The sequence below is a fragment of the Gobius niger genome (genome assembly GCF_951799975.1).
Source record: "Gobius niger genome assembly, chromosome: 18".
NCBI classification, from domain to species: domain Eukaryota; kingdom Metazoa; phylum Chordata; class Actinopteri; order Gobiiformes; family Gobiidae; genus Gobius; species Gobius niger.
This window is the reverse complement of record NC_136869.1, coordinates 10,627,095-10,644,209: the sequence shown is the minus strand read 5'-3', so window position 1 is coordinate 10,644,209 and position 17,115 is coordinate 10,627,095. Positions and strand designations below refer to the sequence as shown.

At 41.3% G+C, this 17,115-nt stretch overlaps 2 protein-coding genes across 2 annotated transcripts; one reads left to right on the top strand and one right to left on the bottom strand.

Annotated features, from left to right (window-relative positions):
* Nucleotides 1–326: 326 nt before the first annotated feature.
* On the bottom strand, nucleotides 327–2,158 carry rps20 (ribosomal protein S20). The gene is made up of 4 exons (XM_079576472.1): nucleotides 2,006–2,158; nucleotides 1,164–1,263; nucleotides 914–987; nucleotides 327–544 (listed from the first exon to the last, which is right to left on the bottom strand). Exons 1-4 carry the CDS (start codon nucleotides 2,006–2,008, stop codon nucleotides 362–364), a joined length of 360 nt encoding a protein of 119 aa, XP_079432598.1. The 5' UTR covers nucleotides 2,009–2,158; the 3' UTR covers nucleotides 327–361.
* A 416-nt stretch (nucleotides 2,159–2,574) lies between these two features.
* anks6 (ankyrin repeat and sterile alpha motif domain containing 6) lies at nucleotides 2,575–9,534 on the top strand. Its single transcript, XM_079576451.1, has 18 exons — nucleotides 2,575–3,103; nucleotides 3,635–3,847; nucleotides 3,911–4,103; nucleotides 4,549–4,699; nucleotides 5,093–5,137; nucleotides 6,190–6,394; nucleotides 6,481–6,587; nucleotides 6,664–6,815; nucleotides 6,888–7,122; nucleotides 7,379–7,419; nucleotides 7,504–7,698; nucleotides 7,765–7,927; nucleotides 8,074–8,282; nucleotides 8,357–8,549; nucleotides 8,721–8,788; nucleotides 8,882–8,998; nucleotides 9,191–9,287; nucleotides 9,372–9,534. Exons 1-18 carry the CDS (start codon nucleotides 2,832–2,834, stop codon nucleotides 9,419–9,421), a joined length of 2,706 nt encoding a protein of 901 aa, XP_079432577.1. The 5' UTR covers nucleotides 2,575–2,831; the 3' UTR covers nucleotides 9,422–9,534.
* The last annotated feature ends 7,581 nt before the right edge of the window (nucleotides 9,535–17,115 follow it).

Below are 17,115 nucleotides of genomic sequence, written 5' to 3'. Positions count from 1 at the left end.
GCTGACCATTGCATTTCAACAAATATTTATATTTGTAACTAATATTGCCTGTATTGACCTTGAAACATTAACTTTTTGATTTGCCAATGAAATATGCATGTTAAAGCAAGAAGTGTCCAATGCCAATGTTTCAGCTACTATAGAATGGGTAAACCAATATTTTATTTTAGCAGAAATCTCATCTTCCAGGAGACCAGGCCCAGAGTGGATCTTTATGGGCATAATTTAAGTGACAGGTCACATGAATGCAAATAAATGGGGACTTATGGACATCCCATTTTACTTCTATAAGACTAATTTAAAACAGATTGACCCCAAGCTCATGTACATTTCATTCTTTTATTGAAAACTGTTGCATCGTTTATGCATCAGCAATGGTGACCTCCACCTCTACACCGGGCTCGATGCTGATGGAGGTGATCTGCTTGACGATCTCAGATGGACTGTGCAGATCGATGAGGCGCTTGTGGATCCTCATCTGGAAACGGTCCCAGGTTTTGGATCCTTCACCACAGGGGGTCTTCCTGGTGGTGATGCGAAGAGTCTAGGAAAAAATAAAAATGGAAAATATAGGTCAAACTCTCAGTTAAAAAAAGTAGCTATTGCCCAATACAGTTCATACTTTTTCATTTCAAAGATGAAATAATTCCTCCCCCAAAAACTACACAAAAGAATGCCAAATTATAATATTCAAGCCAATTATTACCAAACATGGGGTAGTCTTTGTACGCAAGTTTTATAAAACCCTTTTTAACCATTGATATTAAAACACTTCTTAGGTGGAAGGATGATGTTGGTTGTCAAAATAAGTTAAAAAGGTTAGGAACCTCTTCAAGTCAGAAGTGAAACAAAGCATTAATACTGACCCATTTCCAAATAATCAATGTTACTGGACATAAGTCAATCAACACACCTTGGTTGGCATACGGACTGGCCCCTTCACCTTCAGGTTCTTCTCCTTAGCTCCACGGATCAGGTCAGCACAGACTGGTAATGAAAACATTGCTTTTAAAAACTATAAAAATCAAAAGCAGTACATTAATTTTAATGTGTTAAGGCTCAGAATAGCGTATAATTCACCATGATTAATTTCTGGCTAAAGGTTTATCCTCATAGCTCAAAATATGGTAAGCATTGCAAAGATATTGAATATGGAGTCTTACCCTTCTCCAGGGACTTGACGTTACGGCTGGTCAAGGTGATGCGGATGCGGTGGATGGCGACCTCAGCCTCCACAGGTGCTTTACCGGTATCTTTGAATGCCTGCAACACAGACACAATGGAGAATTTAACAATGCAAGTGAAGAGAATATGCAGTTTTTATTATGTAATGCAGCAAATAAATTACTCATGTTTTTTGTTGACATGCAACATCCTGTTTGACAAGGGGTAGACTACAGGAATTGGAATTGCAGGGAGGAATGGCACAAACACGTGGAACATGTTTGTGTTCATAGAAAGTGTAGATCATAGTTTTAAATTATAGGTTTAGGTTTACCACAAATCCAGGTTTGCTTCTTCGTTTTCATTTGTGGCAAAACAATATAGCAAATTACTCTGTCACAAAGTGCTGTAAAGAGTGTGGAACTGTTGTGATGTATTTGAGTAATTTTATTTTAGCCATGTTATGTTTAAGAATTTATTAAGTGTACTGTTTTGTCTACGTAGCAAGGGCTGTAACCAAAAATGCTCTGTAAACTTCTGGAACGAGATATAATGGGAAAAAGCTCTGACAGAAGCATGTCGCCTCTCTGATTTTGAGAACTTGTTTTACCACTGACTAAATTGTCTTTTCTTGAATGCGATCACCGCTACCTCTGCAAGTCGTATTTTTATTCATCCTCCACAAGAGTAACTTGTGGAAAATGCTTAGCAAGATGACGTGCTAAGGCTAAGGCTACATTAGCTAGCGGATTCAGAGCTGCTTTAAACCGGTCTATAAACTTCGTGGTGGACTTTCAACACACGAATCACAAGAACAGCACTTTATTTACACGAAACATACCATTGCGATGCTTCCTGACCGACTTATTCGGAGATAAATCAAGCGAACAGCGGTGAGCCAGGAAAAGGCGCCACCAACAACGTGGGTTAGCTGCGAAAAAGGGACGAGGAAGAGCGCCGATCCAGTATTTATACCGCTGATCCGGGAACTTTAGGGCTCTCTTCTTCTACGGGTAAACATGCACCTGATACTGCCATCTGCTGGTCATCCGAGCTGTTGTTTAGTTTCATTTAAACTCCACGAGAGGGCGCTAAAATATTGATTGTAGCTTGTTTGAAGTTTTTACGCAAACGTGATCAACCCTAATATTTACAGCCTCGGCTTTACTCAAAGGAAACGCAACATACAAGCGACTAAAGAGCGACAAAAAAATGACAAAACAAGAAAAAAAAAAAGACGAAAAAGCAACAAAAACGGGTAAAAAAAAAAAGGAGACCCGGGGGTTAAGAGGTTAATAAGTTTATTTTATTTTTTAAATATATCTACCACAAGTTTTATGTTCAAAAATGGCACTTGCTTTTATTGTGAAAGGTTCAGGCGGAAGTTTCAGTCAGATCCCAAAACAAGTAACGGGACCGGGGCGCAGCTCGACTGTCCCACAGGGAGCTATGTAGAAACTTTTGCGTGTAAAAGTGATATTCACAACAACTCCTTAACTGTTTACTGTCATTGCGTGTATTAATGACACGTAACAAACTTTTTATCTTTAAATCCAAGTGTTTTGCGGTGCGTCATGATTTCCAAGCGCGGGCCGACGGACAGGAGGGAGACAACTTTGGGCATCCTAAGTAACTGAGATAATGCTTCAGAAAACCCAGATGAGGAGATGAATTTTGGCGTTTGCGCAAGTTCGCTTTTGCTATTCCGAGCCTGTGACGAGGGCGACTATGACACGGCAAGGAGCATTTTGGAGCCCAAGGAGTCGGAGACGTTGGGCTCTGCGGTGCCGGTGGACTGCACGGATGAGGAGGGGAACACCGGCCTGCAGTTCGCCTCGGCCAGCGGGCACGACAACCTGGTCCGCTTCCTGCTGAGGAAGGGAGCCTCCGTGGACGGACGCAACAACTACGGCTGGACCCCGCTCATGCAGGCGGCCAGGTGGGGCCGGATTGTGAAATCTCTCAATAATGCTATAATAAATGCAAATGTACAGTGTAAAGTTGTGAAAGAAATGGAATGAGATATATTGTAGTGTGATACCTAATATTTTTTAGTTACCTGACATCCACCACCTGTAAGTTGTTTTACTCACACAGATTTTAGAAACTACAAAGTCTTACAGTCCACAAAATCCACAATATGAACAATATTAAAATACTAGTGAAATGTTACCATATTTTTATGCAAATCTAATGCTTTAGTGCGAATAAAATGGTCACTACTTAGACATGTTTCATTGCATTGTAATCATGAAGAAAAAGTGGTACACAATATTGCTTTAATGTGATCAAAGTAATTCACATTTGCGCAGTCATTTTGGCCCTTTATTTTGAAATAACAGGGACAAAAAGTAAGATACGGTATCTTTTATGACAACAACTAGTCACTGTTTTACTGAATATAAATTTTAGAATATTTTCAGGTCTCATAGTAATGATGACGCCTCACTGCCTCCCCCTCTTGTCCAAGGTTTGGTCACCTGTCAGTTGCACATATGCTGCTGGAGAATGGGGCAGAGATCAATGGCCGTAACCGTCTCGGGGCGAGTGTCATGGCGATGGCGGCCCGCGGGGGACACGCTCATGTGGTCAAACTCCTCCTGGAGAGCGGGGCGTACGTCGACGACTATGACCACCTCGCTGTGGCTGCTGATGCCGTCTCGAATGGCAACAATAACAACAGGTTAGAGTCCATGGGTGTGGGGTTCTAGATTACTTTTATGAACTTTGCATGTGTGTCCTTCAGTGTGACTGGATTTGGAGGGATGGAAGGCTGTGGAGGAGGGAGAGAGTTTATGGACATCACTCCTCTCATGGTGGCTTCACAGCACGGTCATGAAGCCGCTGTCCGTCTGCTGCTCGAGTGGGGATCTGACGTCAGCTTCACCCAGAAGACCACAGGCTGGGGGCCCCTGATGGTGGCTACCCTCAGTGGAAAGGTAACTGGATCAGACAATAGCCAAACATCTGTTTGTGTGTTACAACATAAGCTGTTGTGGGGAATAATGTTTTTTGCTAAATGCTACATTGTCATAATTATTGTTTTTGCTGATTCGATAGATAGATAGATAGATAGATAGATAGATAGATAGATAGATAGATAGATAGATAGATAGATAGATAGATAGATAGATAGATAGATAGATACTGTATAAATATAGATCGACAGACAGACAGACAGACAGACAGACTTTGAACAGAAATACTGAAGTGTTGACAAAATCCTGTCACCATAGTCCTGATACGGTTTTAGCAGCCGCACTACTATAGAAAGATTGAAGAATAAGATCATAAAGTAGTTAGTTAGTAGTTAGTTTCTGTTGTGATATTAAAACTGAACCTAACAGAGTGTAAAAACAAACAAACATAGCGCTTGTTCCGCAGGTGGCAGTAGCTCAGCAGCTGGTGGAGCGAGGAGCTGACCCGGACAGACTCAACGTCCTTTCGAAGACGGCATTTGAACTGGCCATGCAGCTAAAACAGAGAGACGTCAAAGGTTATCTGGACTCCATCACCACTGTCCGACCCCTGACGGGTGAGCACTTCAGATTCAGAAAACTTATATATATATATCTCCAAGGGGCAACAGATAAAGATACTGATTATATAAAATGTGCTTAATTAAGTAAGGTACAAGTTCCACCACTACTCACTGATGTGTTACCATGTCCTACTGTATAGTTTGGGATACAAGTTCATTCTGCTGTAGAAGCAATTGCATAAATGTACCAAAAAGTAACATGAAGGTTTTTACTAGTCAAAGCCAAAATCCACGTCCAAGCTAAATGACCATGTGGTTAGCCCTTATTTCTTTGTGCTTATTATTGTTGAACTCTTTGGTGTTCACGGCCGAGTTTGTGTTATGTGGTATCCGGCCAACTCATGTTTATTTAAGTCCATCACTTCTCTGCTCTCTCCTGCTTCACAGACGATGAAAGAAGAAGACCAGATGTGTTCAGTGCACTGAAGCTGGGTACGTAATAGATTTTACATGTAATTTAATTCTTATGAAGGCTGTAGGGAGTTAAATTGTCTGGTAACTGAAAGGCTTTTGGTCTGTGTAACCTATTTGTAAGTCACATTATTGTAAATAGCACATGACAGGTTAGGATACCCATTTGCTAACACAAAGTTAACACATAAGTTCCTAGTTTTTCCCTTGTGCATCTTTGTAATGTTTTTCCTTTTAGATATCGGACATGGGCAAGAAGCACACATTCTAACACTAACCCACTGTCACTATGCAACCTTTCTGTACACAAGAGTCCTGTGCCAACATTCCCAACTTTTGCCACTTCACTGCTGTTAAACTATAATCGATATTTGGCACCACAACAATGACATTGCTCAACTATTTTCAATGCAGACATGTCAAAAACTAAATCAAATTCAGCTGCATTTGTGTCAAAAAGGTTAAGAATATATTAATTTCCCTTTACTCCCCTGTTTGATTGAATGTTTATAAATCATACGATTAAATATTAGTATTTGTGCATTTCTGGCATTAAATGTGACTTGCTGACACCTGTAAAAACGTTGCCCAAAAGACATTGTGTAATATTAGTGGGATTTTCCTTGTTAAAGGGACTAGATGCAAGTTGTCATATACTCTACACTACTGCCACCTCAGGTCTTACGTGTAACTGCAGTTTCTATATAAAGCTCGTGCAGGACGGCTTAATCGGTCTGGGCTCATTCTACACATTAGGACATTGCTGGAACATGTAGGGGGAGGAAAATACATACATTTTTGAACTCCGTCTAGTCCCTTTAATATGAAAACATGTTAAGCAAAATGATCGTGTTTGTGACTGAATGGGGGCAGCGGGGAAGGAGTGGGAAAGTGCTCTAATGTGTTAAATCTATATACTGGTGGGCTGCTAATAAACCTGCATCATGTTCATTATTACCATAGGCAAGGCAAGGCAACTTTATTTATACCGTGCATTTCGTACATAAGGCAACTCGATGCGCCTAGCCAGTTTTAAGTAAGTAATATCTCGTGTATACAATGTTTACTTGCAGGTAATTCTCAGCTTGTTAAAGAAATCCTGGAGGAAGACCCCACACAGGTGAATTCTTCCAACCAGGAGGGAGCGTCGCCTCTCATGATCGCAGCAGTGAGCGGGCAGCTGGAGGTGGTGCAGCTCATGGTGGAGAAGAAAGCTGACATCGACAAACAAGACGGCGTGCATGGCTGGACCGCGTTAATGCAAGCCACTTATCACGGGTAGGTGTCAGTTTCTCATGCTTTTACTTAGTTAAAGGCAATACAATGCTGTGAGGCGCTGAACCAAAGCTGGTTTCTTTTTGCAGCAATAAAGACATCGTCAAGTACCTGTTGGGTCAAGGTGCAGACGTCAACCTTCGGGCCAAGAATGGATACACAGCCTTTGATTTGGTCATGCTCCTCAATGACCCTGGTTGGTGCAAGCTTTGTCAATGTAGCTTTCTGCTCTCTAATGAAGTGAGCCATGAGTGATGATTTTTTTTTGACAGACACTGAATTGGTGCGCCTGTTAGCGTCGGTGTGCATGCAAGTGGATAAAGACAAAGCAAAGCACAGGGGCAAAAGCCTGATGGCTCGCTCCAAAAGCAGACAATCTCTCAATCATATCCCAGTGCCGCCTGACGACAAAGGAGGACTTAAGGTAAATAAAAGATGCGATTTCTTGTTTTTTACTGTTGAATGTATGAGTGTAACTTAACCTTTTTAACAACAGTCTTGGTGGAGTAGGATGTCCAATCGTTTCCGTAGGCTGAAGTTGACCCACACGTTGAGACACGGCCTCTCGTCCAATCGCCTCGCTCCGTTTCCCGACGATGTCATAAATTCACTCGATTCAACCATGAAGGCCAGTCACAAGCCGGCAGCGGACTCGAACGGCACTGCACCGAGCCCGACTATGGGAGGGAATGACACCAGCTCTGCCTGGGCGGTTAAGACTAAAGACGCAGGTGAGAGACAATGGCAGTATTCACCAGCAATGCTTGTCTGAGGTGTTGAGCAGCCGTTTACTTTGTAGCACAGTAATAGCATGGTAATAGAATACTGTAATCAGAAAACACAGTATGCTTTTTTGTTATTCCAAGTCACCATGCCAGAGTTGGTTCTGATTGAACATCCTATCACCGTGCTACAAAGTGAAGTGCAACCAAATTTAAATATTATACAATATAATACAATTAATTATATATATTTTTTTAAACCCAGGACTAGGCAGAGAAAAAGAAGACCCCCTAATCACCACAATGGTAGGACATTTTCAATTCTAGAACAAACTACTATACAGTAGTTTGTTTGACGCTAAAGTGGTGTTTATTGTGGATATATCACAGCTGAGAAGTGGCGCCCCCTTGACTCGCCTCCCTAACGACAAACTGAAAGCCGTGATCCCCCCGTTTCTGCCACCGTCCAACTTCGAGGCCTGGAACTCGGACCGGACCCGCCTGCTCAAAGAGGGCAAGAGTGAAGCGCCCCGCCTGCCCATGCCCCCCCAGAGGAAACTCAACAGCAGCGGAAACTCTGACATTGTGAGTCATTTAACTTCTTAAACAAAGTGTGAAATAGTTTTAATCTTTTCTCTGTTTTATTCCAAGACATCAATCAGTCGAGTGGTGAACCGCTCCATAAAGTTTCCCAGCATTAACAAAGGGCCCTCTTCCACGTCCCCCTCAAACTCGGGACACTACCACTCGCCCCACTCTTCTGGAGGATCCAACGGCGTGGCAGGACTCAACCGGGACTCCCACAACCGATCAGGTGCCATGACATAATAACTTACTGCAGTTTATGTTCCCCGACTAGTATCAGTATTACTTCGAATTGTGAGGTACCCTGTGATTCATTCCAGCTTTTGTCACTTTACCCTTTCATCATTCTGGTTACTTGCTTCTTTATTCCACCAGGGGGCAGTTCAGACAGCGTTCTCTCCCAGATCGCAGCCCAAAGGAAGAGGGCAGCGGGTATTGTGGACGTGAAGCCCCAAAGTCCAGAGAAACTCAATCAGAGCCAAGTCCAAATCCCGGCGACGTCCTCCCACCCTCTCCCTGACATCAACCTGCCCGATATCCACTCCCACCCCAGCATGGTCACGTCAGACGCTCACTCCAGGAGGGTATGGCTTCTCAGTTACAGCATTTTTTTTAAATACGGAGACATTAGTGCTGACGTGTCTCTTCCTCTTTGTAGAAAATAGATCTAAAAAAGAGGCCGAAATCTGGGAACTCCTCCACGTCCAAAAGCACATCCCCCACACTCACACCGTCTCCGTCCCCCACGCCGAAGCCTCCGACTGGGCCCGGGGACTCTCTGTCGTCTGCCTCCTCACATCCACGGTCCAAGAGCAGCGGGGGCTCCAGCAGTGGCACCATCACTGATGAAGGTAATGCAGAACTAAGACCACATAAGTATCATCTTAAAGACCCGAGCCGTCCTGCACGTCATTGTTTTCTCTTTTAGTGTCATGTAAAAGCTGAGGAAAGAACTGTGGGAAATTCTGTTTTTAAGCTTGAATGAACTGCCCAATATATATAAATCTCATGACCTTTTTCAGATGAGCTGTCCAGCATCTTAAAGAAACTGTCACTGGAAAAGTACCAGCCCATTTTTGAAGAACAAGAGGTACCATTATAGCCACTTACTTCCCATTAAACAATCATTCTGCAGTTAATGTAGTCACAATTATAGCTTCTCGTCATTGTTTCTCATCTGTAGGTCGACATGGAGGCGTTCCTGACTCTGACCGACGGAGACCTTAAGGAGCTGGGCATCAAAACGGACGGGCCTCGGCAGCAGATCTTGGCTGCGATAACAGAGCTGAATGCTGGGAAGGTACATACAGTCACACGAACGTGCCCTGTTTAGTGTCAAAACGTTTTAGTAGAGTACAATCTTCCCGGGAAATCTCCGGAAAGTGTCACTTGCTTGTGATATCGCTGCTTCCATCCATACATCAGCATCCTTCCACCAATCTATGCTGAATGTATGCTTCTTTAACCTATAATATCTATTGTTTTTTATTAGGGTAGAGAAAGGCAGATCCTTCAAGAGACCATCCATAACTTCCAGTCCTCCTTTGGAAGCAGCGCCAGCAACTCGAGACAAGCTGCCGAGCCTCGATGTAAGTCACTCACTCATCTCAATAAATTGTCACCTATACTCATGTGGTTGCTGTTTTTAATGTTTGTGTGCTCTGTAATTATAGCTCCAACAGGCTGGATGAGACACCAGGTTCGCTCTTCCAACAAAAGGTAGCCCAAAGGTACTTAGAGTTTAGACGAAGCTGCTGGACATATACAATAATAGTGGAGTGGAATCCACGTGGGGTCAGAAAGAGAAGGTAAAAAGTAGAGCATGACTTTGTAGAGCAGGGGTTCTCAAAATGTGGTTTGAGGCCTATTGGTGGCACACTAATCCAACTAGGAAATGAAGAATGAATTATTTTGTCTGAATACATTTTTACCTGGAAATGAAAATAGTGTTCCCTGCAAAACAGAGATATGAAATAGTAATGTACAACTGAATCAAATGTCTGTTGGCAAAAAACTAATATTTAATAAGATGAAGCACTTGGTAGGTAAGTTTGAGAACCTCTGTCCTTGAGAAAGTTGTATTTTGTTGATCCTAAAGGACAAACCGGTTTAGTACCTTGCTGATACAATGGGATGTAATGTGCTCATTAATATTCTATGCAAAAAGTATTGTTGATCATTTTAGTCTTGATGTCAACAATAAGGAAAGAAGGGACCAAGATAAAGAGATCTTTATTTTTTACTTTAATAATGTGAGAAACAGCATATGAATTGCACAAATGCCATATGAAGGATTGTTTCTTTTGTACTTTCATCATTGTTCACCATTATGACTGTGATGCAGTCTTGAAAACAGGGAAACCGTCTGCACTGATGATGGAGAGAAAGGGATTTTTAGTTTTCTGTTAAACATGTGTTGATTTTTATGGACCACTATGTAAACAGATGACTCCCAGTCATAACTTTGCTGTAATGAAAAATAAACATCATGATGCAGTATTTTGTTTTTCCCACTTTGGACGTGAGAAGAGAGAATGTGATAAAAAAAAAAACTGGTTTTGACCATTTATAAGTCTTTTATTTATGAACCTTTCTTAGCATAACCTCTGGACAGTGCACTAAGCCTGGGGTTATAAATGCGTTTCATTTAACAAAGACCAAACATTTCCCTTGTCAAGGAAAAACATGTTTTACGGTAAGAGTCTGTATCGTTAGGAGTAAATTTATGGATCACTGGTGCGAGAACACACAGTTTGGGCAAATACAGATAGTGTTAGACTGCCATGTCAGTTTTTATGGACAATGTCATGTTCAAACAAAGCTTGTGACAGTTTGATGAAGTTGCTTCTTTCTACCACAAGATGGCGTAAATTGTCTTTACTGCACGTGTCAGTCTCTTAATCCCTGACACACTTCTTACACCATAGATCAGCTGCGGCCAAACTGTCTCAAATCACTTTTAACTTTTATTTCCCCCTTTTTTAATTGCCTTGAAATGTAATCTTTATGCAGGCACAGTTTTAAGACCATTCTGTTCAAAGCAAATTAATTAAATACAGTAGTGGGCAGTCGTTCAGGTTATTAAATAAGATATGACCTTATGCCGATGTTTGAGCTCCCACAGAGTTTAATGGAAAGCATCACTTAGTCCGGCTTCTCTCCAAATGAGTCAGATTGAGAGCTCAGACTTACCCGACTCATTCTATTTCCACTTTCATATTGTTCATCTTCCTGCATAAGGTTTGAAGAGTATTGTTTGTCAGTGCCGTGGTCATGTGGTATAGGCACAAGATTTTAGGAACAAAATGTAATACATTTGAAATAAGATGCAAAACGATGGAAGGATGTAGGTAGAGTAGGTAATTCAGAAAATAAAGAACATACCACAATCATTTTAACCTGGACGCATATTTTACCCATTACTATTGTTTCACACAGTTTATACAACATCGTCTAAACAATTGTTGCCCCGTTCCAGATTAGCATTACTCTGTCAACATTCATCCTTTCTGCTGTGACTCAGTAGCTTCTGGTTAGAGATTCTCAACGACTCAGTGAGGGAGGAGAGAGAGATTTGAAAACTGGGACATGTAGTTTTGGACTTTCAGGGGCACAGGACCAAGCCAACCCCTGACTGACCTCTCCGCTGGCCACGAGCTGACCTGATGGAGCAACTCAAAAATCCTAATGTCAGAAAAAGATTATCCCTTCAAAGTGGAAAGTTTGCCCTGTTAAAATGATTGGAGCCGCTCTTGAAACAGAAACGTGACCATAAAGCTGAAGATGGAAGTAAAACGCTCTGATTTACCGTCGTCTAGTCTTGTGACTCGTCGTTATTGATTGGTTTTCTGTGCATATTTTTGGCTAGCATTAAGCGCATTTGTGTTTTGGAAGCGTTGATATAACTTGTCCATTTGAGAACTTGTTTAGCGAGGTGTCCAGTTCAGGGTTAGCAGGTTTTATACATGAGGAAGACAGACTTTTTGTTCTTTTCAGAGGACATAGTATATCCAAAGTCATTACAGCCTTTAAAATTGCAACTGTGGAGACCCAGTATTCACGTTTTATAGCATAAGATTATATGGGATTTACTTGCACCCTATAAGACTTCAAATGTTCCCCTACTTGATCAGTACTACTCTGGACAGACTTACTGTTCTTAAATGACTGTCCGATTGGGCAAATGCATCTGTGTGCTCGCTCTGTCCTAGAGAGACCTCAGCTGATCTTTTGAATTAACAACTCGTCTGTAATGGATTATACTTCCACTCAGTCTGGACAGACAGCAAACCTTTCGTCAAATCTCTAAGTGCAATCAGGGTCAGTCTTTACCCCTGATTGGAAATGTAAATGTAAGCTAGATGGCCAGATGGATGTAGATTAGTCAAATAGTCTTGTGGGAATAAAAGGTGTGAAGTAGATCTATTATTTTTTAACTTGTCTAAATGTAGTTTTATAGCAAAATTAAAAGGCATTTGTAAGGCGTATTTGCAGTTAATGTTCACACAAGGATCATCATAAAAGGGTGTAACCTCAGAATATTCAATAAGTCTGTTTAGTTGGTTTAAATTTTAACTTAAGTAAGATATATTACTGACAGTGCCTGTCAATCACTCACTACAACATTTATAAAAATGCTTTCGTGTAAATTGGAGGATTTTTGATGTTGCAGGCTATCCTTCTGTTTGTGAAAGTTCAAAATCAATCAGAGGTAGGTAGAGAAGCTTTACTTTGAAATCATTTTACGCAAGAACAAGTAAAACTTAGTAAACAAAAGACTTACTCTAGTAAGAATAAAAGGTATCTGAGGAAAATGCTGCTATCCCTATCCCTGTGAGTATTGAGTAACTGAGCTGATTCACGATTCAGTAGTGACATGCGAAACAAAACATGAAATGATGTAAAAATCCTAATATTAACAAAAGAAATGCCCAAAAACACACACAAATATTTTTTCTGAAGAATTAAAGCTAGGGTACCTGATATTTCCTTCACAAACTCTGACATTTTTTGATTTGGACCAAACTAATTTCTAGCTGTCACAATCCCTCCTGCATGTCCGAATTGTTGCAAACTGTTTATATGCATGCTTTTGCCACGGAAAGATTTACTCTCTGTGGAAGTAACTTTTACTACTCAACAGTTCAGATGGTCCAAAAGAAAAGTCAAAAATACTAGAATCTGTGTAACTGAGTCCCACCTCTAAAATTAATATATCATTGTTTGTATCTGAATTATTCTCATTAGCTGTTTCGAGGTTGTCACTTACATGTTGATTTATTTACATGAAACAATCCGAGCACACCTAATGACAGACAGACTTCTAGATTAAAGTGGCAATATATCGTCAAATCATTGTATCTATTGATCTTGTGTCATATATTATACATGTGCCGCAGATGTGCTTCTGAAAATCATACAGTAACGAATATAATCAATGAAAGCCACTCTCCTGCACCTGATGCTCGGCTCTGTGTGCACTGCCATTAGCTCTACAGTCGATATTTGGTTCAGTGATGTAGAGAAAAGTTTTACAGTACCACTTCCAAATAATATCATTGCAGTTGTTGTAAAACATGTGTGCTCCCATGCCTGCAGTCATAGAAAGGGTTGTGGCAGGAAGAGGATCTAGTTAGAACACTTAATCACAATGCAAATCACTGCTTTTTAGAAAATAGAGGATTTCCTGTGAAGGGAAGAGCCAGAAGGAAATGCAAATACTGTAGTATTACTGTGTATAAATACTAAAAGTACCCAAACTTCAAAGTATTGGGTGTGTTGTTTGTTATCCACCCCAAGAAATGAATATCGAGATTAGTTTAAATGTCTCAAATTGAGACATTGAAAGCTTGTGAAGATTTAGTTGGACATTTGACCACAGATTATTTCACTTGTTCTGAGATGTTTCTGACTTGTTTCGATACATTATGTCTTAATTTCAGATTAATTTCTTCACCAATGTGGTAAGAATATTAGGCATGTCCTATTGGCGGTTTTACTTTCTTTTTTCAAGTGAGATTACCTTAGAACAAGTCTGAAATGTCATCAAAGTAGCAAAGTAATGTTGGTCCGATCAGGTGAAAAGTCTACTTAGTCAAAACCAGTGAAAACAAGATTATTCTTATTATTCCTCTATTTCAATAAATCCATCCTTGATATTGCTTCCGAGAAGAAATACTTTAGTACAGTGGGTTGTTACACTGCAAAAAGTAAATATCAAGCATTGTCTTAAATGACTTGAATTGAGGAAATGTATCTTGTTTTGAGCGTTTTTCGCTAATTTAGACATTTTTCCTGATCGGACCAAGTTTACTTTGCTTGTTTGAGGATATTTCAGACCAGCTCTAGGGTAAATCTCGCTTGAAATAAGAAAGTAAAATTGCCAATGAGATAAGACCAATTTTCTTACCCCATTGGCAAAGAAAATGACCTGAAATAAGAACGAAATGTATTGAAACGAGTCAGAAACATCTCAGAACAAGTGAAATAATCTGGGACAAATGCCCAAGAACTTCTTAACTAGTCAAAACAACTAAAATTTGGATGATTATGCTCAAATTGAGATGTTTATACTGATCTAGTTAAATACTTTTTGCAGTGTATAGTTCAAATAAAGTTAGAAAGCATTGGTTTGCTTGAAGGCTCAGTCCTGTTTATACATTTTTCTATAGTTTTCCCACAGGCAGCCAGATGTGTGAAAACTGCTCTCGCTTCACTGCATCAAAGTCCTGGGTTTGATTCCCAGACCAAGCGGGCCTCTCTGTGTGAAGTTTGCATGTTCTTCCCCTGAATCCCTTGGCGCTTTCCTTTAGGGACACCTGAACCAAACCTATGTGAGATATTAAGTAACTATTAGTAAGTTTGTTCAATAGGCGACTGTTGTTGAGGTGCCACTGGTCTTTACTAAACAAAATTCCCAAATGTAATTGAAGTAACCTGTGCCCATATATATGCCACAGATGTCCGCAGATGCACGGGGCGGTTGCGTGAGAAGCCCGCTCCTGCACCGTAAATCATGCCATAAGCTGGGGGCTAATCTTAAGGCAGCTCGGATAGTGTTGCCTGTGGATTTGCATTGATACCAAAGCTCCCTGTGGCTTTAATGGCAGCTTCTGACAGCGTTAACGGGACCTAAGGACCTCCCCGATCCTGCCTCCACCTGTCACTGCAATTTACACTCCCACTGATGGATGCTGACTATGACTACTGAGCTGCTTGGTCATACCTAGGATTAACCTATTGGGCATGTTATAAGTTGATGGGAGGGATGGGAGCATGGAGAGGGCATGTAAACTCCACACAGAAAGGCCCAAGTGAACACTGGGACATTCTTTCTGCAACAACAACCACTTCTACTATGACTTTGTTTCTAGACTCCATCAAGTTGTGCAGGGAAGTGGTTCACGAATTTCTACAGAAGTATGTAAAGTGTGGTGTAAAAATGGCCCCTTGACTTGGTTTCGAAGTGCCCATAATTAGCTCTCAGATTAAAGGAAGTTTTACTTTTGATTCACTCTAAACAGGCAGGTGACATTGACTTTTAGTGTTCTCCTGATTTGAAAAGAATTATTCAAGTGCATTATTAAAACGCCAACAGATTTTTAATGCAATTTGTGTGTGTTTTACAGTGTATTATTGTTCATTTTGCACCTATAACCTACTTCATTCACTCATTATGTTTTGATTTGTCACATTCATAGAGGCTTCTCACATTCACATCACCCTGATCATTTGCAAAAGCCTACAACCATAAGAGTTGGACACCAAGGTGCAGTATGTTAACAATGTTTTTCCACTTTATTTCACTTACAGTCAATATTCAGTCCACGTACAAACCAAAGGGAAATAAAGAGCAGATTACATAAAACCAGCTGAAGACTTTTCAAACACAAAAGCTTCGCTAAGTGCGACACATTGTTTAATGTGGTTGGGTTCAAAGCGGCTAAGCGAAGCACAAGCCCCACAGCTGTGCATCCTGCTCTATTTATAGCCTGTCCCTAGTAGGCCGACATAATGTAGGCGATCTTACCGCACCTTTTGTAATAGGCTTAAAACTCGCGAGTAGATTAGAAGCTGGCCTGTGATTTCCAACAAAATGATACTGAGTGGAGGCTTGTTTTTCTTTTCTTTTTATGCATAACTATTGGAAACTGTTTTATAACATATACTTTTGAAAATAAAAGATCAAAACTATGACTATAACAAACATTTATCGTAGTTCCCCCCTCTATTCCCTTGCCTTTCCATCGAGCTCAACTCCGGCCCATACACGCGCCTATCCACAAAAGTCCGTTCAAACCCACATCCACAAAGTGCCTCTGTGACCCTTTCCGACCCAGGCTATGTCCAATGCGCCGTTGTGTTCACTCGCAGCCGGTTTTTTGTTGTAAAATTGCGGATATTCGTCCGTGACGCGGAGAAAGCCCTCCGGTCCTCGAGCGCCGTCGACCGCGGGTTGCCTCGCTCTGAGAGCGGGGATGTTTGTGCGCGTCTGCTGCCCTTTCGCGTGAAATCCCTCCCTCTTGTGTGTGTGGACTGTGCGCTTTTCAGTGCTCGGGCCGGGTTGGGCGAGCGCTGCGTTCAGGGTGTCAGGAAAAAGGAACTTTACGAACAACCGGTTATAGGTTAGGTAACCGGTTGTGCGTAAAGGCCCTATAGGGTTGTTTACAAAAGGCTACCTCGAACAGAAGCATGAGCTCACAGCAGGCGTGAACACATAGCACTTTTGTTAGGCCTATGTCCAAATTAAACGATAATGAAGTAGGCCTAGGCTAACTCATGATATTATTGCGATATTTCACTAAACAAGATATGTTCCATCCTAATCCCAAATTGTAAGTAAGTAAGAGTTTTTTTGGCAAGTTGTATCAAACAAGATTTATCATAAACATTAAATTAGGACCAAAACAAGGCTAAAATTAAACTAAATTAGGAAATGTTTAACTAAAACTGAACTTTAACACTTGGCTTCTTCTGATACGGATATTGCATCACCTTATATCGCGATACAGTTTTTTTTTTTTTTTTTTTTGCAATATATTCTGCAGCCCTTGTCTAAATGAAATACCGGCTTCAAACAATATCTTTACACACGATGGATTTCAGGTCAAATGTTTACACAGACAAGGCTACCCAAACTTCCTGACAGCATTTTTCCCAATCGCAATCTTTGAACGTCTTTTCTCAAACACTGTCCTGCCGCCTGATAGACTATAAACGTTCTGCCCGTATTCGCTTGAAAGCCGAAAAAACAAATTCCCACCCGTGCGCCGTCCCTGAACGCACCCCGAGCCTGCGCGCGCTCCGGTGTGTGCGCTGCAGCCCGGCCGCGGCGCTGTTTGTGAGGCACAGAGTTGCGTGCGAAGAGCTCGACATGTCATTCAGAGGAATCCGCCACCTGAAACGCGAGGAAGTGAA

Excerpts from the sequence above, each read along its gene's own strand:
- anks6 (XM_079576451.1), top strand. The coding sequence starts at position 2,832 with ATGAATTTTGGCGTTTGCGCAAGTTCGCTTTTGCTATTCCGAGCCTGT. Across the intron at positions 7,123-7,378 it reads GGTTAAGACTAAAGACGCAG|GACTAGGCAGAGAAAAAGAA; the intron begins GTGAGAGACAAT and ends TTTTAAACCCAG. Across the intron at positions 8,999-9,190 it reads CAGAGCTGAATGCTGGGAAG|GGTAGAGAAAGGCAGATCCT; the intron begins GTACATACAGTC and ends GTTTTTTATTAG.
- rps20 (XM_079576472.1), bottom strand. Across the intron at positions 988-1,163 it reads CGTCAAGTCCCTGGAGAAGG|TCTGTGCTGACCTGATCCGT; the intron begins GTAAGACTCCAT and ends TTTCATTACCAG. Across the intron at positions 545-913 it reads CAGTCCGTATGCCAACCAAG|ACTCTTCGCATCACCACCAG; the intron begins GTGTGTTGATTG and ends ATTTTTTCCTAG.